The 24,982-nt window shown below is 47.8% G+C and overlaps 1 protein-coding gene and 1 long non-coding RNA gene across 4 annotated transcripts; one reads left to right on the forward strand and one right to left on the reverse strand.

Annotated features, from left to right (window-relative positions):
• Window positions 1-5,165: 5,165 nt before the first annotated feature.
• Window positions 5,166-24,790, reverse strand: GPRC5A (G protein-coupled receptor class C group 5 member A). 2 transcript variants are annotated; one of them, XM_025879966.2, is made up of 4 exons: window positions 24,601-24,779; window positions 9,722-10,650; window positions 7,382-7,440; window positions 5,166-7,047 (listed from the first exon to the last, which is right to left on the reverse strand). In XM_025879966.2, the coding sequence occupies exons 2-4, from the start codon at window positions 10,641-10,643 to the stop codon at window positions 6,955-6,957; spliced, it is 1,074 nt and encodes a 357-aa protein (XP_025735751.2). In that variant the 5' UTR covers window positions 10,644-10,650; window positions 24,601-24,779; the 3' UTR covers window positions 5,166-6,954. The 2 variants fall into 2 exon arrangements, with proteins under 2 accessions (XP_025735751.2, XP_073734054.1); XM_073877953.1 differs by lacking the exons at window positions 5,166-7,047; window positions 7,382-7,440 and adding an exon at window positions 7,470-7,632 and having other exon boundaries at window positions 24,601-24,790.
• Window positions 18,491-24,492, forward strand: LOC141370168 (uncharacterized). Of its 2 annotated transcripts, none has more exons than XR_012373995.1 (3): window positions 18,491-18,947; window positions 23,242-23,570; window positions 23,998-24,492. It is a non-coding gene; the product is annotated as an uncharacterized lncRNA (long non-coding RNA). The 2 variants fall into 2 exon arrangements; XR_012373994.1 differs by lacking the exon at window positions 18,491-18,947 and adding an exon at window positions 21,017-21,193.
• Window positions 24,791-24,982: the final 192 nt, after the last annotated feature.

Here is a 24,982-nt window from a genome sequence, read left to right on the forward strand (position 1 = left end):
GCCCAAGTGCACAGACAGTTCACGACACTCCGGGAATTGTCATGTTTTCCCAAATTTCTGATTCTTAAGGCCTTAACTTCATTTCACCTCATGATGCCTGTTTCTTCATTATCTGGCCAGCCCCTGATTTTCTAACCCTCCCTCCTACCTATCAGCCTTCTCTCCCTCCCCCCTCAGCCCACCCCCACAGTTTCTTCCCAACTCAGCTTTGTCTTCCTCCCTCTCTCACTGCTACTTACAGTCAGATGCTCCCTCTGACCCGCTCCCTGGTTCCCAAGTGTTCCCAGAGTTCATGGGCTTATGACTCAGATGACTAAGCTCAGGCTACATAAGCGCAACCCACAAACTTTTTTGATTTTGCTGAGCAATACAAACCATGAGTTTCTTTCTTATGCAATGAATCACCCTCAAAGGACCACATGGACCTGTTTTTTGGTACTTAAAAAATGGTAGCTTTTGTGTAAAGAACTCACGTGGGCAATATTGCAGGCACTGGCTACATGTATCTGAGGCAGGGGCTGCATGCTAGTTTCTATTAAGTTCAAGTATCTTTGCAGAGGAGTCTACATGATCATCATCTCCCAACAAAGTGTTACTAACTATAGCATATGAGGTCTTCACATGGCACTTTCCAGTCCCAAGCAAGGCTGTGAGGAATTGTTTTGTAAAATAAAACTACCAGCCAGGGGATGGATTTTGACAACCAATAATAACACACAAACAGGTAAGGGTGTGTCCAAACAATGAAGAGCGTGTTCGTTCTCACCTGAGGGCTAAGCGAGTGTTTTGGGTTGCAGGTGTGGGAGGAGAAAACTGTATAGTAACACTGAGAAGGCCTCCATGGTTCTTAAGACTCCAATACCAGGAACAACAAAGCAAGTGAAAAGTCCAGAACCGTGAGAGTTCCAAGACTCCTCGGAGCTTATCTAGTCCGGCCGACTCCTACCACAGGACTCAATGAAGCGTCATTGAGCTCGAACACCTCCAGCAGGAGATAACCCACCACTTTGCCGGAAGCTCTTCTGGGATCTGCCTTCCTGAAATTTCTAACCGTTGAGCCACCTCTTAGGCTGGTATAATCAAAGGCAGCTGAGAGGCAGCTCGTGGCTTTGACCCTCCAGCCTTATCACTTGGTACCTGTGTCATCTTCGCGCTTCCATTTCTGCAGGGATTAAGCAAAAGGGAGAGCATAATCATAATAACTCATAAGGTTTTTATAAGTAGCAAATGATATTGTACAAACAGAGCCTTAAAACGGAGGCTGGAATACAGTAAGCACACGATAAATGTTCCTCGTGATGATAATGTGCCCTCCAAGGTCCTGCCCTCTCCAGGTCAAGCATCTCCATTCCATCAACCCTGCTGTGTATCATGTAATTCTAGAAAGACCTCCGCTGTTAGAAGCTCCTCCATCACAGCGAGATGCACAGAAATGGATTTAATATTCCAATGTGGTAGAGTGTGCCCCCGATTCGGTGGTAACAGCACCCGCCCTGACGCAGGCTTCACAATTTCATCGGTGCAGCCTACGACGGCTTTGGCTCTTTGCCCTACCGACCCACATCACTGGGCGCTGTCAGCCTTGTAGACACCAAAAACTACCGGCTCTTTTTCATGAAAACTCCTGTCAAACCAAGCCTTTCCAAACAATATTTATGTAATTGGGGGGGGGTGTATGAATACATTTACATCTATTAAAGTAAATTCTTGGTGTGGGATCTTGATTCCAGCCTTTTGCAGTGCAGTTGCATTCTGGTTTTATTATTCAGTCTTTCCTAATGTTGTGTCATGTGCAAAACTGGATAAATATGCTTTATTCTTATCCAAATGGTTGACTGAAGTGTTACCCGAACAGAGCCAAAGACAGAGCCCTGTGGGAACCCACTAGAGACCTCCATCTCTAAATGATCAGATCTTCTGGAATGTTTGACTTAGGACTCCACCTAACTTTATTACCATTACCCCTGCCTTTTTCCATCTTGTTCATAAAGATATCGTGCCAAACTCAATACATGCTTTTTCTATTTCAATTTCTCATGGGTAAAAAAAAATAGTGGATCCAGAATTATTCCTTCTTAGAGAGAGATAATAGTTTCATGTAATCACAGGGTACGGTGCTGGCCCCCACCACCATGCCCCCAGGGCTCAGGGTATAGCTACATGGGCTTGCCAGAGTTTTATTTTATTGAGTTGATAAAAATCCAGCAGGATTAATAGATCAGAACATGGAAGGGAGCCTAGATGAGAAGCAGCTGGGACCAGACAGTTTGGTGTTGCACATGTGGCAACCAAATTCCATTCAAGTGTCACCTTCTTTCTGCCGAAGATCCTGTTTAGATCTGGTGCTTGTCACGATCTCTGGTCGTGACAATAGAAGGGTTACTTGCGAAGGTTTTTCAAGGACTGCCTCTGAAATCTGCCCTCGGGAACTACAGATGGAGGGAGAGATGCCGAGGGCTGTGGCAAAGCCCCCTGAGGGGAGCAATAACTCCATACAACAAAGGAGATGGGGAGGGGCCCTGTATGGGTTTTGACTCAATATGGGAATCAGGGAAGTTGAAGAATTATCATGCTGGCAGGGAAAATGAAGCAACTCTGCCTTTTTTCTGAGAGAGAGAGAGAGCACTCAAGCAGGGGAAGGGCAGAGGGAGAGAGAGAATCCCAAGCAGGCTCCACACTCACTATGGAGCCAAGGTGGGCCTTGATCCCACGACCCCAAGATCATGACCTGAGCTGAAATCAAGAGTCGATGCTTAACCAACTGAGCCCTCCAGATGCTCCCCCCTTTTTTTTCAGTTTTTTTTTTTTTTTTGGTTTTTGGGCTTTGGTTTTTTTAGAATTCGGCCTTATCTTACAATTCCTCCTTTGACAGTCTACTTTCCCAAGAGGCAAATGTCCATTTGGCTTGGGGCTCATGGGAGCGTGACCTGGGGTTCACCAGAATGTGCCCATCTTCACTGTCCTTCTCTCCACAGCTTACATGCAGGAGGGAGAGATGACTACAGGGGAGATCAGGGGAAGAAAAGGCAATGGGGGGGGCCACTGTAAAGGAAAATAAGAGGAAAACTTAAAATATAGAGTGACCATGGTCATTTTATTAGATTCTTTACTCAAACATCCACTTTGGGGAAAAAAAGGTCTAAAACTGACCACACAAGTGTTGGCAGTAGACAGAACCAGAAATTTGGCCCTGGTTACGTTAACTCCATTAGGCCTGAGTTCTTTCCTCTGTAAAATGAAGGCCAGGAGGCACTAGCGAAAGAAGTTCTGTGACCTTGTCAAACACCAACATTTTAGGCACTGGAATGTTCCATTCTGAAGGGTTAAGAAAGCTCTAGCAATCTGGAGGTTGCAGAAATGAGGGTCAGGCACTGATACAGGGCCACACAGAGCCATCTGCATACCTGGAGCGTCCTAAAGCTGGGGGCCGGAGGGGGGGCGGGCAAAGCATTGTCGGCCTTGGGTGGAAGGGGTTCCAGAAGATGCCCACAGGTTGGACCCTAGAATGTGCAGTGGCCGACCATCTACAACCTGGCGGCCAATGGCCCAGATCCCGGATCTCAGCAGTCCAGAATGCTCCAGAAAGATTTTTCTGATGCCTCCCGCCTCCAGTTCTGCAATAATTCCATGTTTCAGATTGGAGCTGGAACGGAGGCAAACCTGCAAACCCTGATAGCTACAGAAGGAAGTGAGTGGGCCAGGAAGGAAAAGATCAGCTGGGCACAGTTCGGCTCTCGGCAAGAACGACAAGTCTAGAAATGCAGGAAGGAAACCTGAAAGAATGCCCGGGGGGGTGGGGGGTGGGGTGTATGTTACTGCGGCATTTCCAGGGCCAGGCTGTCCTCTTTGTTTGGGCACACTTTTCCTAACAGAAAGCCAATGTTCTCATCACATACTCGTGGACGTTAATAACAGCATATAAGACCGCTGTCTGCAAAGATGCCTGGTTGCATGCAAATGGGCTGCAAATACCTTGGAGGGTTTCACAAAAATAAGACTCCGGGGCCATAAGAGTCTGGCAAAGGAGATGGGTCCTCTCACGACGACGGTGGGAGGGAACGCGCGAACTGCTCGAGCATGCGAGCCTTTTAAAATGGGACGCACTTGCCTCGAGCCCACGGAACGTCTGCAGTTCCGCCTAGGTGCCCTTCACGGAAAAGCGGCTCTAAGAGGTTTGCTTTTGCAGAGGCCCGGCTCCCTGAGGGCGATCCCTGAGGTTTTACCGCCATCCAGTGGAAGTCTGGAGTATGGCAGCTGCGGAACCGCCCAAGCCTCAAGTGAGAGGCAGAGAGGAGACACAGTCTTTCCCCTGCCCGACAGTGAAAGATGAGAGGAAGATTGCTGAGCTTCGTTTCATTATCACCCATTTAGTTCAAAGGAGATGCCATTTTGGTTCCCGACCATCAGTCAACGGGCATCACTCAAGGACCAAGCTGGGCTGAATTTGCACATTCTATTTCCGCCCAGTGAAGATGGAGACCTATGGGAGGTCTTTGGAAACGTCCTCTCCAATATCATGGCAATCGTCAGGTGCCAACACTTCCAGTCCCTGCCATGTCCCTATTTTAACAGAAGAGTTTAATTATGTCCTGAAGGCGTAAGACCTGAAGACAGGGTAGCGGGGGGGGGACAAGGGCTGTTCCAAACCGGGAGCATTTATCTACCTCCTGGGAAGAAAAAGAACTCAGTGAGGGGATGGTCTACTTGTTCCAACGCTGTATTTCTTAGAAGAGAAGCCAGCAATCGGAGCCAGTCCTGTGTTTCCTCCTGTTTTTGAAGAAGTTGCTGTGAGGACTGCAGTCATGGGGATACAAAACCCTGGCAGATCCTCTTTCCTAACAAGAAAGCAGATCCAGGGTCGTCTGTGGCTTTCCCTTTCACTCAGCCCCCTTTGTTCAGGTGATGGGCTAAAGACCAGAGGAGGAAAGAAAAGAGAGGAGGGATAGGTGTTTCTTGAGTACCTACACTGTGACAGGCAACAGACGTGAAATTACACTGTGTTCTCCTCCCAAAAACCTCGCTGGGTTATGGGCTCTTAAGAAAGACCAGAATGGGGCGCCTGGGTGGCTCAGTCGGTTAAGCGTCTGCCTTCGGCTCAGGTCATGATCCCGGAGTCCCAGGATCGAGTCCCTTGGAAAAGCCATGGAAATGGCTTTTCGGGCTCCCTGCTCGGCGGGGAGTCTGCTTCTCCCTCGGACCCTCCCCCCTCTCATGCTCTCTCTCTCTATTTCATTCTCTCTCTCAAACAGATAAATAAAATCTTTAAAAAAAAAAAAAAGAAAGAAAGACCAGAATGGTCTAGAAGGATCCAAATCATGATTTGTAATTCCCCCTTTTCAATACAAAACTAGGCTAATGTTAGTGCAAAGCCATGTGAGAAACAATCAACCAAATCTTTGTGGAATGTAAATATCCTTAATTCTGAGTGTCATCAGTTCACCTCCAACCTCACCTCAACCCTCTGCCCACACCGGGTTTTTCTTTTGATGAAAAGCAGAGCTTCAGGCTCTTAGGAGGTAAACCCCCTAACTCAGCTATAAGTTTTTCAATGTCATTCTGTTTCAGTACATGGGGATTTTTTTTTTTCCTTCACCAAAAAGTGTTTCCTATGGCCCTTCCCCACAGAGCTGTTTCTGGGATTAAGTAAATAATAATTGTTAGGTACCATGTCTTTTCCAAGGGCTATTATGAACCGATTCTGTCAAACAGGGATCTGAATGTGTTCCCTTCTACAATTAAACCTGTGAATTGTGGAGCTGGCTTTGAGGTCTCCCCCGTGTCCTACTTGGCCTGCCAAACCCCATTCCAAGGTTGCCACTCCTCTGCCTTCCTGCAGCAAAACCTCAGGATCCGTGACCCTTCTTGGCTCCCGCTGTCACCCTTGCCCCTCACCTCAACACCTGGGGAAAACACACTTGTCTTAGACGTAAGGAAGAGAAGGAGAAACGCGTGGAGAAGGGTCAAGTGCACGCCCAGTGGAATTGAACCTTGAACTTCAGCTCCGGGACCTCAGCTCTGCGTGAAGACAAGTGAGACAGCCCCACTGTCTCTCCTTCAGGTCCACTGCACACCCCCGTACTGCCGGTCTGCCATCATGAAAGACTTGCCACCACATCTTTATTGCGCCTCCAAGTGAGGAGCGGTGAATAACTTATTATACAAGGAACACTCCCCATTTGTAGACGATGCCCGCTTACAGAACACAGGTGGTGAACGCAGCATGAAGCTGTTTACAGAAGCTGACGAGCAAGGGGGTGACAGAGGCATCAGTGCAAGGAATTTAGCGCAAGGACAGTGCACGAATTCTCCTGGCAAGTGGGCTACACAAGAGGAAGTTCTGGGAAAGCATGCAGGGGAGCTTATGTCCGGGGACGGACAGCACGTTTGGGAATGGTGACCAGTGAATTGGTGCTGGGGACCCGCAGGGGTCCCGTGGTAGCGCCACAGAGATGAGTATATTGGGGGTGACCTTCAGCCTGTCCTACCCAGGCAAGATGGGAGGGTGCCAGTCAGTTGGCTTCCAGTGTAGATTTCGGCAGGGACAGGCCTTGGCTGTTTTTGCTCAGATTTGCAGTTCTGCTCTGGGCCAAGCGATCCTCACAAAACCGGCCTGGAGGGAGAAGAGCTGGCTCCTGAAGCTCACTGAGCCAGGAAGTGGTCAGATGACCAGAGCTTTAGTCACTTGTGAAATGACTGGGCACAGTAATGGGCACACCCTGAGCTGCCGGAGACTCCCTCCCACTTAAAAGAAGTATCCTAAGCCTGGGACAAAGGGAAAACACGAGTGCTAGGCCCTGGAGTCTTGTTAGCCCCCCAGAAACTCCAGAAGGGAAGGCAAGTTCTTCCCAAAAGGTTTTGTACAGTTTCCTCAGGTGCCTCAGGATTTAGCCCATATCCCTCGGGACTCCCCACTGATTGGCTGACTTGCTGTGTTTGTCCCACTCTTCTGAACGGCTAACTGCCGTCTTTCCTTCCTTCGTAGTCATTGTAAGGGCTAGTCCGCGTCTGGGCCCGTGGAATGGAGAAATCCTTTTGGGAGGTCCGATTCTGAAAAGGAAGCAGCCAGCATATTGTTAAGTCCACTCCAATTCCCGGATATTTCACCAGATCTCCGATCTGGGCAGGAACCTTAACTTTCTCCCCTTCTCCCATCCCTCCCCCTGAAGTGCCCTTCCCTGTGCCCTGGGAATACTCCAGGAATTCTAGGAATCCTCCAGTGTCCCGTGCTAACCCTTGAGGCAGATCACAGGAAAGGAGACACGTCGTCCTTCCAAGATGGCCGTCCAGGGGCCCTCAGAATGGCTACGACCTGTGTTCCCGAAGGACAGACATTCCCAGAGAGCTAATGCCACTGACAAAAAAGGAGAAAGAAACCATTTACCTGCAGCTGAAAATGGGTGGAATAAGGAGCATAGAGCGTATCACCTAGCTCTTCAAGACCTGAAACAGAGGGAGAGGAGGGAGTACAGCACTGGGGCCCCACCGGCTTCCTGCTCCAGCCGGTGCTCACCGCCCCCCATTCATTCAACTATCAAAACATGCGGTGCTATCCGTTTGTCTGTCTCCCCAGGAGACCGTACGTTTCATGGAGGGAGAGACCGTCCCAGGGCCAGGCACAAAGTAAGCACCACACTGGAGGAATAAATGAACAGAAGGTCACTAGGGGAGCCCCTTTCCAGAAAACCTCCTTGGCAGCGCACCTCACCCCAGGACCACTTCAAAAGCACATCTGAAACCAGTCTTTTCAGAATTAGATCTGGCCAGAAGATGTTACCTGGAGCGAATCTCACTGAGGATTTACCCACTTCCTTAACTGCCCACAAGGAAAGGGAAAAAAAAAAGTTTTTTTTTCTTTTTACTTTCTTTGAGAGGGGGCGGAACTTATGAGCAATTGTTTTCTGTGTATTTGGGGAAAATTAGAGGGATTTAAACTCTGGAGAAGAGCAAAGGCATACAATCATCATGAATACAATTTAAAGCAATCCATTTATTTCCCACCGAATGTACCCATTTAGTTAACTTCACACACACCTCAGATACTTTCTCTATATAAGATACTGTGGAAAATCTAAAGATGAGAGGCACCTGGGTGGCTCAGTCGGTTAGGTATCGGTTAAGTATCTGTCTGTCTTCGGCTCAGGTCATGATCCCGGGGTCTTGGGATCAAGTCCTGCATCGGGCTCCCTGCTCAGTGGGGAATCTGCTTGTCCCTCTCCTCCCTGCTCATGCTCTCTCTTGCTATCTCTGTCTCTCTCTCAAATAAATAAATAAAATCTTTAAAAAAAAAAATCTAAAGATTAACCAGAATGATTCCTGGCCTGTGGCCAGGCCTGGGGCTGACACTGGAGAGCTAGGGATATAATGACAGCTACACAAATAGTTATGGAATGAGACACACGCTGATAAGAGCATTTCCAAGTCCTACAGCTTGCAGGCAGAGTGAATAATGAGAGACTAGGGAATGTATGACTCTGGAAAAGGACGAGGGCAGAGAGAAGGACATGCCTGGAGCCTGAACACACAGGCAGGGAAAGGCAGTGACTTGGTCTGTTTGGACTGAGAGCGCGCGACTTCCATGGGTGTTGGGTTCTGGCTGTGAAAAGCCTCCCTGTGTAAATATGGCAGGTACTGGGGAGCCAGCAAGGTATGTGAGCAGGAAAATGTGGTAGTCTGGGAAGTATTTTAGGGAGAGGAAGGTGATAGTGGTCCATAAAATGAATGGAAAGATGAGAGGGAGGAATGTACTTAGGGAGTGCTAACGGGGAGTCCAGGAGTGTGGTGACAGAGTGAAGGCATGAGAGTGGACAGGAGCCGACGGGTGCTAGAATAATCCCCTCCAGCTATCCCTGCTTCCATTCCGGCTTCCAAGTGCCCAGGAGAGGGACCACAGCTGCTGTGAGAAGCACAGAGAGCTTTGCACCTCGGGCTTCAAGGGCAGAGAAAATTGTTAGCTGAAGCTAAGGATCTCGCCTTGGAGGTCCCTCACTTCGGTGCCAAACCCACTCCCCCCTCCCTTGATTAGGCTCAGCGATCAATGACTAGATTCCTTGGGGCAAGGACAGTCTCAAGCTATCGGTTTAGCGTGTGCGTGTGTGCGTGTGTGTGTGTGTGTGTGTGTGAACAACGTAACACCTGGTTACTCACAACTTCAGGCAAGAGCAAAATCATTTGACTCTTTTATGCCAGATACAATCTCTTCCCTCCCACAGGCCCAGAGGCACGCAATAAGATGTGGCTCTTCAGGATAAATCAGAATCCCCAGTAACTTTATGGAGATCCCTGCTGGTTTATGATAAAAGGGCATTCTCCTTCCTCTGTGCTCTGTGACCACAGCAAGAAATCACGGCGTGGCTTTCTATATTCAAATCTCCACATTTCTGGAAGGAACACCTAGTTCTCTTTTATAAAGAACACAATCTCACCTACTTGTCTCTAGAGATTTTTTCAGTCATTTCTTTGCTCCATCTTATTTCGACTCAGAGAAACCCACAGGGTATTGTGTAGAAAGTACTAGATAAGACTCCCAGGGCCAGCTTCTAGTTCTATTAGAACTCTAACCAGCTGGATGTTTTTAAGCAAGATCCGAGCCTTGGGGACCCTATCTGTTCTGTCAGGGGTATGACCTGGATCATCTTGAGTGTTACTATAGTTATAATATTAATGTCCTATGATTCTCCCCCCATCTTTCTACAAGGGATTCTCACCCAGCCATGCTCTGTACCTTGGGTGATTTCCTCTTGAGAGTAGGCTCTGTTCTCCATACCATAGCTCTGCTTCATGAGTTGAGGCTTACAAAATGTATCCTCAACGGGGTAATCCATGGGGTTCCGCTGCTTTGTGAGGAGCCGAAACTCAGGTACAACATAAGCCAACAGGAAAACCCAGCCATTGGCCACCAAGGCTGAGCTGAGGATGGTATCATCCCACGCGAGGCCAAAGGTAGAAATCAGGAGCAGGGTGATCCAGGCCACCCAGATGGCGATGGAGAGAAGCATGGTGAGGAAGATGTGGACCCCGTGTCTCTTCCAGCCGCTGAAGGATCCACAGAAGATGAAGCAGGACACGAGGCAGGTCAGCGCCATCAAGAAAAGGACATAGATAAGCAACATGACAAAGTCTTCGTTGCGCCGAGAGGCAGAAAGCTCAGAGAAGATGACGACATTGGTCCTGTTCATGGTGAGGATGAGGTACTCAGCAGCAACGATGTCCTGCACCAGGCTGAGGCCCACGGCCAGGCTCAGCATCACCAGCAGGGACAGGGGCCTCCTCCCATGCACCAGCTTCGTCAGGTTGAAAGCATGAACCAGGAGGCAGGAGAAGCAGAGGGAGAAGAGGACTCCGAAGAGGAAGAAGCGAGTTGGTCCTGTGCTGCCATCAAGTTGGATGATGAAGGCAAAGGTGAGGCCGAAGATCCCGAGAACGCCCAGGAGGAAAAGAAACTGGGTCGGGAGCACTTTTCGCCTGTTGGAGTCTTGCACCTTGCAGATGAGAATCAGGAGAGCGAACATGAAGGCCACTGAGGTCACAGCTCCAACTGCGGCCACTGCTTCTAAGACAATGCCCCAAATTGCAGTGGTATCACAAAGTCTGTGGTACCTGGCGTCCAGGCTTGAGGGGCAACCACTAGGGGATGTTGTGGCCATTCTGGTCCTGCGTAAAAGCAAAGTTGGGGGGAGGGAGAGGTAACTCTTCTAACAAACTCTTGGCACAGGGACCCAGAAAGATTAGGAAAAACTTTCCTATGTTCGGCCAGGGTGTTTCCCCTGAACTTGCTACATTAGATAAAGCTACTAACTTTTCTCAAGCTCTCGTGGCAAATTCTAAAGACCGATGAAGGAAAAAACCAAATCTCCCCACAATTAAGCTATACTAATGTGTACGCTGACGCCAGAGAACTCAGTGCTCTGTTGAGGGGTTCCGGGGTCTCATTTCAAAACATAACTCGCCAGGGTTCCTGATATTTCTGGCTTAGTGTTTTGTCAGAATTCATGAACACGGAAATCTCTAAGCTTAAACTTTAATCACAATTTATCAGTCTCAAGTTTTTTTCCACCTTTGCCTCTGTTTCAGACATTTGTAAGCATCCCATTCTTTTTTTAAAACAGATTTTATTTATTTGAGAGAGAGAGAGAGAGAGCACTTGAGCACGTGAGGGGGGAGGGGCAGAGGGAGAAGCAGACTCCCCGCTGAGTAGGGAGTCCAACGAGGGGCTCGACCCCAGGACCCTGAGATCACGACCTGAGCCAAAGGCGGACGCTTAATTGACTGAGCCACCCGGGCGCCCTGTACGCACCCCATTCTTTCATGGATAAGAGGAGTTCTCTGAACTGTAGATTTCTCTATGGAAGGACAAACATCCGCTTCGCCACCACTGGATCCTCTTCTTTAGCTCTGCTATCACGTTCAAAGGGTTTTTTCCCTCCTTAAGTTTTGTAAGGATGGCTCTACTCTTAGTGATGGAAAGAGTCTTCTCTGTCATAACGAGTTCTTTATTAACTAGGAAGTCCTGGAGGACACACACAAAAAAAGTGGATTATCCAACGAAAGATATTACCAATAGCTAATGCTCATTTTTACTCTGGATCAGAAACTCTTCCAATCACCTTTCATATATATTAATTTCATAGCAACTCTAGTAGGTAAAAAATATTAGCGCTATGTTACAGATGAGAAAACCGAGGCAAGTCAAGTTACCTGCCCAACATCATACTGTGAGGAAACGGCCGAAGCAGAATTTGAACATAAGTCATCTGGCTCTAGGATCCACGCTCTCAACTACAACCAGGTACCACCTCTCGAGTGAGTTCTGGTTGGCCTTAAATGCAATCTGAAATATTCTCATTCTCTCTGTCTCCTCTTATGTCTGCCCCTTTTTCTCCCTCATCAGATGCCCCATAAACCAGCTCTGTTTATGGTCTTGATTCCACTTAGTTCAGCCCCACACAGGCTAGGAGCTCGCAGGTGATAGATGATCCACAAAGCAGGTAATCTGCTTACCCGCTCAAGGACAATCAGAATTGACGGGCTGGGGGCGCCTGGGTGGCTCAGTCAATTAAGTGTGGACTCTTGATTTCGGCTCAGATGGTGATCTCAGGGGTCGTAAGATCAAGCCCCATGTTGGGCTTTGTGTTCAACTCAGAATCTGCTTGTTCCTATTCCTCCCCCTCTATCCGTCCCCCTCCCATTCCAGCTCGAACACACTTTCTTTCTCTCTTTCTCCCTCAAATAAATAAGTAAATAAAATCTTTTAAAAAATTGGCTTTATTCCCTTTATATCTCTCCTTGATCTCCCGGATCTGCTTCCTTCTCTGCTCCCACAACCTTCGTGTCAATTTTAAACCCAGCTGATGTCCCAAACGTCATGAAATCTAATTCCTAAGAATTCAGGGCACGGTGGAAAGATAAAGTGGGAAATTGGAAGAGAGAAGGAGTTTGTACATTTCCTTAAAATATACAGCACTCAAAGTCCAAAGTCAATGTCAGGTAAGACGTTGAAATTCAAAAGTGCTAAGGTTTGTTTTTTTTTTTTAATTTTATTTATTTGTTTGAGAGAGAGAATGGTAGAGAGCATGAGAGGGAAGAGGATCAGAGGGAGAAGCAGACTCCCTGCTGAGCAGGGAGCCCGATGCGGGACTCGATCCCGGGACTCCAGGATCATGACCTGAGCCGAAGGCAGTCGCTTAACCAACTGAGCCACCCAGGCGCCCAAAAGTGCTAAGGTTTTTAACAGTTCGTCAACAAACTAATTTTTTTCTCGATTATCTGGCTGTTTATCTAGGACACCATTCCTTTTGTTTTGTTAAATGCTATTTGTGCATGAATTTTTTTGGGGGGGGGTAGCTTTAGATTTTCTTTTCCTGATAGGATTGCTCACTCAACAGTGAAAAGTTCTGAACTGACTCGAAGAGAAATACGGTCAGGGCAGGGAGTAGGGGACAGTTAGAGGAAGAGAAGGCTCACTGAGAACCCCTCCACACAAAATTATCAGTGAAAGATTTTGGCCTCCTCTAAGGCCAAATGGGGAGAGACTGTACAGAAAGGAATTGGAAAGAAGGGGAACCGCTGGGACTGGGAAGCAGGAAAAGGTAAAAAACATTCACTGCCTCCTGCCTCTTTCCTTATAGCAGAAAAACAGCTCAGAACGTCTTCACCACATGCCCATAAATGTGTATAGACAAGATTTCTCTGGCCCTTCACAGCTCTATGGGATGCTGTGATCAATCCAAGGAAAAAGAACACCCATTCCTCCTTCTTCTATCTTATGTCTTCAAGATCCAACCACAAGTCAGGGAAGCAGCACAGTGGGATACAGAACGAGCCATCACTCACTAACTGTCCAGGGCAAATGAGCCTCTTCCTCAATGCGGACAGAACTCAAACATCTGCTTCCCTTAAAGATATAAAATCTGGGGGTGCCTAGGTAGCGCAGTCGGTTAAGCATCTGACTCTTGGTTTGGGCTCAGGTCATGATCTCAGGGTCATGGGATCCAGCCGTCGTCTGACCCACCTGTTGGGCTCTGTGCTCAATGGGGAATCTGCTGGAAAGATTCTCTCCTGATGCCCCACCCCTCCCCCCAATAAATAAAAAAAGATACAAAATCTGCATTTCAGTTAGATGAGAGAGTTATCGCCCTAGCACTGTTTTATTCTCATGGCAATAAGGGAAAAAATAATATGTATATATATGCAATATAAAACACATACTTACATACATGAATATTATGTATATGCTGGAATATTATAGGTGTGGTGTATTAGAATAAAATAACTTAAGGAATATAAAGAGCAAATAGTTTATAGCTTCAATTAGCTTTTTAATGAAATTTGGTTCGCCAAGCTTAACTTTGTATCGTATTAAGTCGTTCACTCAACCAGTACTTCCTGAGCACCGCTATGTGCCCATCACTAGGCTAAAGAGTCAGTGGTAAAGGGGAAAACAGACAAGTGCACTAGCATGGTGGAAGGGACAGACAGACATACAGACAGAATCTGCCACTATGGCCACAGGCTTCCCACAGCCCTTCGTCACCAGGGGGTCTGTCACCTACATTCTACCGCAGGGTCACCCCTACTGCAGAGCACAGAGCAAAGAATGGGTGAAGAACGGGTCACGGGTCACGGGTCCCGTTCTTCAGGGAAGCGCAGGATGAGAAATAGGAGGAAGAGGGCAGGCATCCCCTGAAACACGAGTGCCCAAAGTCTGACTTGCCTTGGCTACTCCACCACTCTGGTGGTGGTTCGGGGAAGGGAGGTGTAGACGGGACTCGCTTGTGGGTGCCAGGAGTATGGGAGAGGAAGAAGCTCCCCAGCCCGGGGCTGAATGCAAGCACTGCGCACACCAGGGAAGGGAGAGACCCAGGCTGCGCGCATTTCTTCTGCGCTCACCTTTACCTCCCCACCTCACCCCCTCTCAGATCCGCCATAAGGGCAGTGTCTAGCTGCAAAGGTATTTCCCCCTCCCAGGCCCTCCCCACCCCCCACCCCCATGCCAGTGGTTCCTTCCCCACCCGTCAAGGTAGTACTGTCCCTTGAGGGGCAGTCATCAGCATCACCCGGGAACCCTGAAGGACTTCGGGCTTGAGGACTCTAAGTCTTGACAGAGATCGATGAGGCGTTTGCCTAAAGGATGGTTGTGGTGCTGGCCAGAGGAACAGTGAGGCAGAACCTCCCGCCCCCAACTTGGACCTCCAGGCCGCTCCCTTCTGGTGGCGGCGGGGCTGTGTCTCCAGCCTCCTGGCATCCGCAGACCAGGCTCGGATGAGAGCAATGGGCCACGGGTGTGGAGAGGGGAGAAAACAGATTTCCCTCCACTTCACCCCCACCTCCCACCCTAATCATACATGGGAGATGGGGAAACAGACCCTGAAGTGCCTTAGAACGTTGTTTTTAGGGGCACCTGGGTGGCTCAGTTGGTTGGGCATCTGCCTTGGGCTCTAGTCATGATCTTGGGGTCCTGGGATCGAGCCCCAAGTCAGGCTCCCTGCTCAGCAGGGAACCTGCTTCTCCCTCTGCCTCTCCGCTGCACCCCTCCCCACTCCGCTTGCTCTCTCACTCTCTCCCTCTTAATAAATAAAATATTTTTTTAAAAAACCCACTGTTTTTCAAGAAATGTTGACATTTTCAAGCATACTCGCAAAGCCCATGGACTCATCACTTGGTTTCAGAAATTACCAATATATGGCCAATTCTGCTTCATCGCCAGCCCTACCCCACTTACTAGATTATTTTTCAGCAAACCCCAGACATCATACCATTTTATGCACAAACACTTCAGTGTGTATCTCTAAAAGATAAAACTCCTTTTTAACTTAACTGCACTTCAAAAGTTAACAATAACCCTATACTATCAAATATCCAGTTAGGGCTCATATTTCCCAATTCTCTCACAAATGTCTTTTTAAATTTTTTCTTAGTAAATACGTTTTTATCTGACCGACTAATTTTGTCAGAATTATCCTTACTTCACCTCTGTTAGCCCTCCTCCACCTCTTCCTCCAGCATGACAGGCATTGTGCAATGGGCCTAAAATGTCCCAAGTACTCTGAATTTGGTCAGAGGAAAATGAAACTCACCGGACTCATTAACAAGCAGCTCTGTACAGAGAAGGCCCTGTGTCACCCAGGGAGTGGTCCAGATGAGGAAAAGAGACAGGGAAGATGGCGAGGGGAAAGGACAGGGTTCTGAGAAGCTAAAAAGGACTGCTAGAAAGCGAGGTTTGAGGGGAAAAAGGGAAGCAATCAGCATTTGGGAATATGAACTGCCAGGAGCTAGCGAAACAGCCTTGAAGAAGAACATAAGGGCTGGAGCAAGAAAGAGAAAACAGAATGCAACCCGGGGTTCTTTGGCCATCGTTTGTAACCAAAGTCAAGGACAGAGAGACCCAGGGTCTGGCCAAGAAAGGACTAGCTCCTACAAAGACCAAATGGGGGCTGAAAGAAGCAATTTACTCTCGGGCTGCTCTGAATGGGGAAGGGAAAGTCTCAACACTAACTCACTCTTGGCACAGATCAGGCATGCTCTTATGGCTCTACCCTCTTAACCGGCACAAGCACCTTATGCCGAAGCTCATGTCATCATTATCCCTGCCTCCACCTGCAGCAACTGAGGCACAAGTCAGCTGACTCACCGAAGTCCCGCAGCGAGGAAATGACAGGGCCGGGATTCAAACCGGAATTCTAACTCCAAAGTTACACCGAGCAGCCCTTTGGTAAGAACTTTAGAGCTGGGAGGGACCTGGCCTCAGAAATGGGGGTGACTACATCGGCCCTCAGGTGCTGCGCGAGGCTTTGAGCATGGGCGAAATCCACTGAGGCACAAAGCCGACCCCTGTGAGCTGCTGCAGCTGTTCGATTTATGCATAGCCTCAGATTCCTACAGGGACCAAAATGACTGTCCCCCAGACCGGCTGCAGGAGGCAGGGCCGGAAAGGAAGTCTTGTGAAAGAAGATGAGATGGGCCAGGAGGCATCACAGGGGTCTCCCCATTTGTGAACTCGGGGCAGAGGCACTAAAAGCCAACTTCAGATCTATCTCTGAGTTGGGAAATGGCCCGAGAAATCCCTATCCCACATTACCAGACCCAACACGCGGGTCCCATGGATTCCATCTCTTCAGTATCTCGAATATTCCACGTCTCCCAAAGGCCATCCGCCTCACCTGGACCACCTCAGAAGACCCAACTCCCTCTCTGGGCTTGTCCTCTTTGAGCCACTCTTTGCAGCCGGGGGAGAAAGAGCCATAATCCTGCACAAAGGCAGAAGGCTCTACGTCCTCGGCCCCTGCTGGCCTCTTGCATTTCCCACCATCGCACTCCTCACCCAGCCCTGCAATGCCTATTAGCGCTAAGTCTGTGTCTTCCTCTGGATTCAAAGGCTCTGAGAAGGTGGGGACTGAGTTGTTAAGTATCTCTCCCCAGTCTCTGGACTAGCACCTGACACGTGGTAAAAGCCTAACCAGGATGGGGGCGCCTGGGTGGCTCAGTCGTTAAGCGTCCGCCTTCAGCTCAGGTCATGATCCCAGGGTCCTGGGATTGAGCCCCGCATTGGGCTCCCTGCTCAGCCAGGAGCCTGCTTCTCCCTCTCCCACTCCCCCTGCTTGTGTTCCCTCTCTCGCTGTGTCTCTCTCTGTCAAATAAATAAATAAAATCTTAAAAAAAAAAAAAAGCCTAAGCAGGATGGATGAGTGTGTGCAGGGATAGGAGTGGAATCTGGTGGGAGAGGAGGGGCTGCTCTTGAGACGCGGTGGCATTGGGTGGGGCGTACCTGGTTTCCTCACTAGCTCCCTCTGCTGTTCGGAGTTCTAACCTCCCTTTCTCCCACCCTCTTCCTTCTGTGGGCTGTCTAAAACACACTCTGGGTCTGAGGCTAGGGGCTCTGGGCCAGGTCTGGAACCATGCTCCCATCTAAATGACTCCAGGGGTCTCCCAGGAGAGTGTGAATCCTGAGATTTACCAGTAAGCAGAGACAGATTTACTAGAAGCCAGTCCTCCGTTCCCACCCAACTCCCTGATGACTAAACCCTGCGCTTTGGAGGAACATGGTACAATTTCAGTGTGTGTAGCCTCTGACCTGGGATGTGAGGAAAGGCCTTTTCATTAGTCATAAGGGTGAGACCCCCTTCACTTATTACAGCTGCTAACTAAGCTAACCAGCCACTGTCCACTAACCCAAAAACACCTACAACCGACGCCTTGAAGTCACCTGCCACTGTCCTAAGCCCTTCTGGAATGAGTCAGGACATGAAAAGAAAAGTTACAAAGAAAAAGGAGAGGTAAAAGGCAGAAAAAAAGGAAGAAGAAGCACAAGAGGAGGAGAGCATAGGGGAGGAAGAAAGGCAGGAGTCACTTTCTGGGCTCAAGTCCAAGCCCTGTCTTTACCCCACCCCTTTAGAAAGAAGAGGTTTCAATCGCGTCAGGTGTGGACACTATCTCCTGGAACCTCCCTTCTCTCCTCTGTAATATGAGGGTGCGGTGCTGAACTAGAGGGTGCGAGCCCACGTCCAGGCTCACTGTTCATCCCTCTAGGAAGCTCCTTTTAGACAACTGCCGAATCTTTCTCCCTCCCCCTCATTCTTCTTCCTGCCCCACCTCCCGTCATTAAAAGAACATGTCCTGCCAACTCCTAACCAAACCCCAAAACAGGGCTGGAGGTGACTCAGGGTCCGAGTGCAGGCCAAGGAGAGCGCCACCAGGCGAAGGCGCACCTGCAGGACAGAGCCACCGGGTTAGTGGAGCAATGCTGACCCTAGACCTGGACAGACGCTCTTGCCAGACGTAGGGCGCTGACTGCTGTGCAAACACAAACGCCAGCACTGATGAGTCCTCCAGCTTCCCCGAGACTCCTCTCTTCTCCCCAGGGGGTGGGATGCTGAAGCCCAGGCTGGAGGGTTGCGCAGCCGGCCGGCGGGTGCTGAGCCCCGGCCCCGCCCGGCCCCGCCCCGCCCCGCCCCTCTCGGCCCCGCCCCGCCCCAGAGTATGTGAGCATGAATAACCTGGGGCCCCGAAACTTGCCAAAGCCAATCTTATCTTCCTCCTATGAGACAGATCTCATTCTGTCTTAAAATGAAGAGGACAATACCTACCTGTTAGCACTGCCTGGGGAATAATACCAAATAACTTAGGATTGCTGAAGCTGAGTCTTCACATACCCCCGCCAGGCAAATGCGTGATTTTCTAGCAGTTTAGTTTTTCTCCCTCCTCTTGAATCGCCCCATTCGATATATTGTAATAGTCACAATATAATTATGAGTAAAAATAGTCAGGACTAGTGTCACATACTGAGTTCCCTGGAGCCAGGTACAATGCTGAGTGTTTATGTATTTATAGGTATTCTCTCATTTACATGTTTTTACATCTTTTATCTATCTCATTTACTATTCCTACAACCTATTTTACAGGTGAGAAGACTTGACTCTTAGCAGTTGTATGGCCAGGGGTGCCTGGGTGTCACAGTAGGTTGAGTGTGGGACTCTGGGTTTTGGCTCGGGTTGTGATCTCAGGGTCATGGGATGGAGCCCGGCAGTGATCTCAGGGTGGTGGGATCAAGCCCCAGCCCCATCTTGGGCTCCGGGTCTGCTTAAAAGATTCTCTCTCCCTCTGCCCTTTCCCCTGGCACGCTCTCTCTCAAATAAATTTTTAAAAAGAAAGAAAAAGAAGTTACATGTTCAGTGTCACATAGCTGCGAAGACTATCCCTTTACAAATGGTCTTAATCATAACGTAATTTTTCATTTCATCTCAAAATCACTGTTAGGAACTCTGCAGCTTTTCTCCATGACTCCAGCCGCTCTCCACTTAAACCAGCTCTGAGAAGTCTCCACAGCGAGCGATCCTACATTCAACCAACCAACATTTAAGTGCCTACTTTGTGTCAGACACTGTGTCAAGTGTATGAGTCACACAGATCAAAAGTGGGGCTACTGCCCCTGTGAGGGCCAATAGGGTCCCCCTGACATACAAATAAGGGGGCACAGGGTGTCCAGAGAATGCTGAGGACACATGGAAAACAGTGAGTCATTCCACCTAATGGGTCTTTTTTTTTTTTTTTTTAACACTATAGAGACCAAGGAGGTGAGTCCTGAAAGATGTGCAGCAAATAGTGGGAGATTTTTAGGAAGGCAGAAGAGACAGGGCTTGGGGAATGAAAGAGTCCAGGTTAATTCTCAGATTTCTGGCTTAGGCAACTGAATGGAACTTAGAAATACAGGCTGCTGAGGACCAATGCCAAATGGAGTTGTGCTCAATCTAAGATGAATATGGGCCATGCAACTGGCGGCATCCAGAAATGACGAGCACGAAGTCCTCCTGAGAGTTTACTCTGGGCTACACACTGCTTCATTTAATTCCCACAACAACCCATTAGTATGCCCCTTTTTTTGCAATTGAGACACAGAGAAATTAAATAACTCGCCCAAGATTTCATGGCTTAGAAGCCAGGCTCTAGGACCCCAGGTTGTGCTGACCCCCTCTGCACTTGGACATGCGAGTCTGAGGCTCCGGAGAGGTTTGGGCTGTACACACCGGCTGGGTCTAGAGGAGGCATCTGAAGCCTTGCGAGGAAAACCAGATCAAGCAGGGATCAAGTACGGTGAGAAGGGGGCCAAGGGCAGGACCATGACCATCTCATCAATGCAGGAGTCAGCGAAAGGTGTTTAAAAAAATGATCAGGGGTTACTACTACTACTACTACTACTACTACTACTAATAATAATAATATTAGGTCTGAGTGGTTTCCCAGAAGCCAAGGAGCAGTTTCAAAAAATAAATAAATAAAAATAAAAGAGCAGTCCATAGAGTTAAATGCTTAAGGAAGGGAACAAAGAAGGGAAGGGATCTTTGGATTAACATATTAGCTCCTTTTTAGGTTATAACAGATTCAGTCCCGATTTGAGCTTCATGGCTTTTCTCCTCCAATGGGTCCTCCCACCCCTCTCCTGCTTTCCTAACTCCCCCTCTCTCCACCTCCACGCAAGGCAAGCCAATCTTCCAAGAGTATTTCTATCCAGAAGGGAATTGGGCTCATCCAAGGTCTTGTGATAAAGTCAAGCTCTTTGCCTCCACATGTGCATTGTTCTCCCAGCCAGAAAGACCCTTCCCCTCCTAGTCACAATCCATTTACCATACTGCTTTGAAACTTAGCCCAAAACTTACCTCCCTCTTGAGGTTTTTAAAAATTATTAGTCCCATCTCATTCTAACTTTGCAGGTCTCTTCATTATTTCTTAGTGCTCAAGTTTTTCCATATATATGTTTTATATTATATATTAATATCAATGTTGACTCAACCATCAGATAACAAGCTTCTTAAGGTAACAGAGCAAATTTTCTATTTGTTGGTATCCTCCTCAATAGGCGCTCTGCTCTGCACAGTGGTTACTGAGCAAACGTTTTGGACTAAGACTGACCACTGAATATTTACTCAGAGTTAAGTTATTTATTATCAAATGTGAGTAATGGGGAGGAAGAATTTTTGAAGATGAATATGTACTGATGCTTATCCTCATATTTCTATCTAGGCTGAGTTCTAAGACAAGGGTGGAGTCCCACAGGAATTTCTCTGCCCTCAATGAAGGATTAGTTATAAATGGAAAGTGTCTACAGGGAAATCTCCAGGATCCCCTGTTCCAAGTAGTCATCCTAATTCTGATGACATAAAAGTGATTACGGCAACAGCTTATGAATAACATCTGAATAACATCAGTGAGTTGAGTTTCTTTGTAGTAAACTGAGAGAAAAAAAATTACCAAACCTCTTCAAACAGATCTAAACAAGAGTAACCACGGTGCTTATCCCAGTCTCTTCACTTTCGGGTAGTTCCCTGGGATCCTTACATACCATCTTCCTCCATTCTAAACAGAGCACAGGGAGCTTACATTATTGTAAAATAAATTGCTGGAACATAAAATAAAATACTGGAAATCTCTTTAAAACACAAAAGAAAATAAGATTTTGAGTGAAACTTCCAAACCTTTTAGGCCTAGGATTTTAAGAAATAAAATTTCCAGAAAATAGGTGGATAAAGTCCTCTACTGGTATACCAGCTCACAACTCGCAAAGATACCTTCTTTAAGATTTTATTTATTTGAAAGAGAGAGCACATGAGAGGGGTAGGGGCAGAGGGAGAAGCAGACTCCCCACCAGGCAGGGACCCTGTTGCGGGGCTCGATCCCAGGACTCCAGGATCATGACCTGAGCTGAGGGCAGACGTTTAACTGACTGAGCCACCCAGGCACCCCTTAAATATATTAATATATAAAGGGAACATATTAATGTTCAATCCAACAAGTCCCAAACTAAACTTGTCATCTCTCCTTACAAGCCTGTGTTTTAAGCCCTGAGAATAGCACAACCAACCACTTGGCACCCTAGTAGATATAGGCTACCTAATATGGGAAAGGATGGAGAGAGCAGAACATGTGGCCAAAAATTATTTGGCAATAGCAAGCAACAATTATTACAATAAATGTAAATGGTAACTTTTTCATTTTGGGAAAAAAAGACTAAATTAAACTATAATATACTTAAAGAACATCACCTAAAACAACAGGATTTAGAAACGGTTCAAAGCTGGGGTGCCTGGGTGGCTCAGTTAAGGTTAAGTGTCTGACTCTTGATTTCAGTTCAGGTCAAGATCTCAGCGTTGTTGAGATCAACCCCATGACAGGTTCCGCCCTGGGTGTGGAGCCTGCTTAAGATTCTCTTTCCCCATCTCCCTCTGCCCCTACCCCCTCTCTCTAAAAACAAAACAAAACAAAACAACAACAACAACAAAAAACATTGAAAGCAAAAGAAAAAAATGTAAATAAATGCAAAAATAAGTAATAATAACAGTGTTTATTTATCAGCTATTATGTACCAAGTACAAAATTAAATAGCTTGCTGAAGGTAAGGAAATTAAGAGCTGAGATATTAGTATCACACAAAGTTTAAAGCAAAAAGATATTATATGGACCAAAAAGCTTGCTTTATAATAATTAGGGATACTCCACATTTAAGATACAACTGTTATAAACTTTTATGCACTAAATAACATAGTACCAAAACACATAAAACAAAAACTACCAGAAATACAAGGAGAAATCAAAAGAAATACTATAGTTTAGGAGACTTTAATATTCTTTATCAGTCCTCAGCAGATGAAAAAGACAAAGGAATAATAATATGGTAAATTTTTATAAATGTTCTATGGATACCTTACTTGAAATATTCTCTATGTTCATATGTTCTCTATGCCTATATCCATTGTTCATATGTTTATATCTCCATTGTTAATCATATAATTCAGATCTTCTATATCTGTGATCAGCAAACATTTTCTGTAGAGGGCCAACTAATAAGTAGGTTAGGCTGTGCAGGCCATATGTTTGTAGCTGAAAGCAGCCATAGATAACCCATAGACAAATGAGCATGGCTGTGTTCCAACAAAACTATTTACAAAAAGAGGCTGTGAGATGTTTGGCCATGGACCCAGTTTATCAACCCCTGCTCTATATGATTGCTTCTGTTGAAGTGGTTATGGAACATTTACAAAAACAGTATGTTTTAGACCACACATACTGAAATCCTAAAATAAGAAATATACAGACCACATATTCTGACCACAAGGCAATAATATAGAAATAAAAATAGAAACAAACACACCAAACTACTCAGAAAATCCGAGAGTCCTCAAGTGAAAATACTATTCAATTCATTGTTTTTTTAAGGTCCTAATATACCAACACATCATTTCCTCACCATTTTCTCAGCTCATATCTAAACAGAAGTGGACATGAAGACAAACTTCCAAAATGAGCAGAAAGAAATCACAATCAAAATCCAATTTTCACTGAGGTTACAGAAGGGCTAGAATCCCAGCCACGGGAAGGAGCTGGGGGCCTTCCCAAGACCCCTTCAGAGGAACTCAAGGCTCAGGCCCTAGCTGTCTCAAGGCTACACGGTGCAGCAGAGCCTGGATGAGAAATCACTCTTCCGGACTCAAGACTGAGAGCACTTCCCAGGAACGTTCTGCTTCTTTCTATCTGCCCTGTGAGCCCATATCTCACCATACCCTCAGAGGGGCCTTTCTGTTTCCCACGTAACACTTCTGCTGACCCTTCCTTTCTGTCATTCTTCCCTCTCCTAGTAATAATAGCCAGCACACAGACCTGGAGGGTGGACTTCTGACCCCCATTCTCACCCCCCGGCCCCCGTGGGCCCCAGCCCATTGTATCTGAAGTGGTTCAGGTATTCCCCTTCAGGAAGGAGCCCAAAGTGGTGACTGATTCAACTGAACCCTTCAACAGTTGTGGCCTCTGAGGAGAAAATCAGCCCGGATAGAAGTTGGGAACCAAAAATCTTTCAAATCCCTTGATTCTGAGCAGGCTTCCCCTATGACTAGCCCTTCCTTCCCTGTGCATGTTTAAGGGAGCACTTTGGACAGCCTTGAGGCCACACCCGGGTCCTATCTAGTTGTTGTCAGAAGGTGGGCTGTTATTGCATATTCAACTTCCATCTGCCCTGAGGTTCCTGAGCAACTCAAAGGACAGCCAGGGAGGGAATGCTGTGCAGCCGACAGCCTCACACATCGAGAAAAGCGATGGCTTCTACAAGATACTTCCCAAAATTCAGAAGCCACCACTTGTTGTGGAAGGACAAAATAAATCAAAACTTTTCAGTACCTGAGTGAAGTAGCAATTGTCACCATCTCCCTCCTCCTACCTCCTCCTACCCCCAATCCCCAACCATCCCATTCCCAGTCCCTTGCTCTAAAATTTTCCTTCTTTTTTCTTGCCCTAGTGCGATCCCCAAACTGCTCACCTGCCCAGCCAGGATTCCACCTGCTAAAAGTTCCTACAACGTGTCTGAGCACAAACTATTATCCTGACTATCTTTTTGCTCTCCGCCTCTGAGCCTGGGGAAGCTGGGGGTGGGGGGAATCTGAGTTGAGTTAAACTAGAGAAATTCCTTTCTTGGGATTTTTTCCCTCGTAGCCAGCTGTAGTCCATTACCAGGGAGTCCTCTTTTCTTGTATCCCACCCCACCCAGCGCCGCACTCCACCCCCCCCCCACCAGAATTTAAATCTGCAGAGGCCGAGCGCGCCCCGGGCGGCGTGCGCCTTACTTACCCTTAAGCCCTGGCTTTGGCGCCTGAACTTGAGCTGCTCGCTTCCCGCGCGTGGGAGGCAGGCGCTGGAGCCCCTCGGTGCTGGGGAAGCCAGCAGGCGCTATCCCGCCCTCGCGGCGCCGAGCGGTTATAAAGGCAGCTGTCGCCGGAGGGAGGGAGCAAGCGAGGGGGGTGAGCAGAGGGACAAGGGGCGGGAGAGGGTCAGGGGGAGGGGACACGCCTATTCCAGTTCCGCGGCACTGCATGCTGTTATGAAAATAAAGTCCCCGTGCCAGAGAATGAACCCAAAGCCGCCTGACGTCAGCGGCACAGTCACCCTTCAAGGGGGGAGGGGGGACAGGGGGAACCACGGGGGCCCCACCTAGCGCATCCGACTGCTGCGG

Source organism: Callorhinus ursinus, unplaced genomic scaffold (assembly GCF_003265705.2).
Source record: "Callorhinus ursinus isolate GAN/ISIS: 27379988/994484 unplaced genomic scaffold, GSC_fseal_2.0 scaffold27, whole genome shotgun sequence".
In the NCBI taxonomy this organism is placed as follows: Eukaryota; Metazoa; Chordata; class Mammalia; order Carnivora; family Otariidae; genus Callorhinus; species Callorhinus ursinus.

What these genes read in the sequence shown, in the direction of transcription:
- GPRC5A (XM_025879966.2), bottom strand. Translation starts at nt 10,643, where the DNA reads ATGGCCACAACATCCCCTAGTGGTTGCCCCTCAAGCCTGGACGCCAGG. An exon ending in TCAAGAGGAAATCACCCAAG is followed by an intron (nt 7,441 to 9,721) that starts GTACAGAGCATG and finishes CCTCTGTTTCAG; the next exon opens with GTCTTGAAGAGCTAGGTGAT. An exon ending in CCACCCATTTTCAGCTGCAG is followed by an intron (nt 7,048 to 7,381) that starts GTAAATGGTTTC and finishes CTTCCTTTTCAG; the next exon opens with AATCGGACCTCCCAAAAGGA.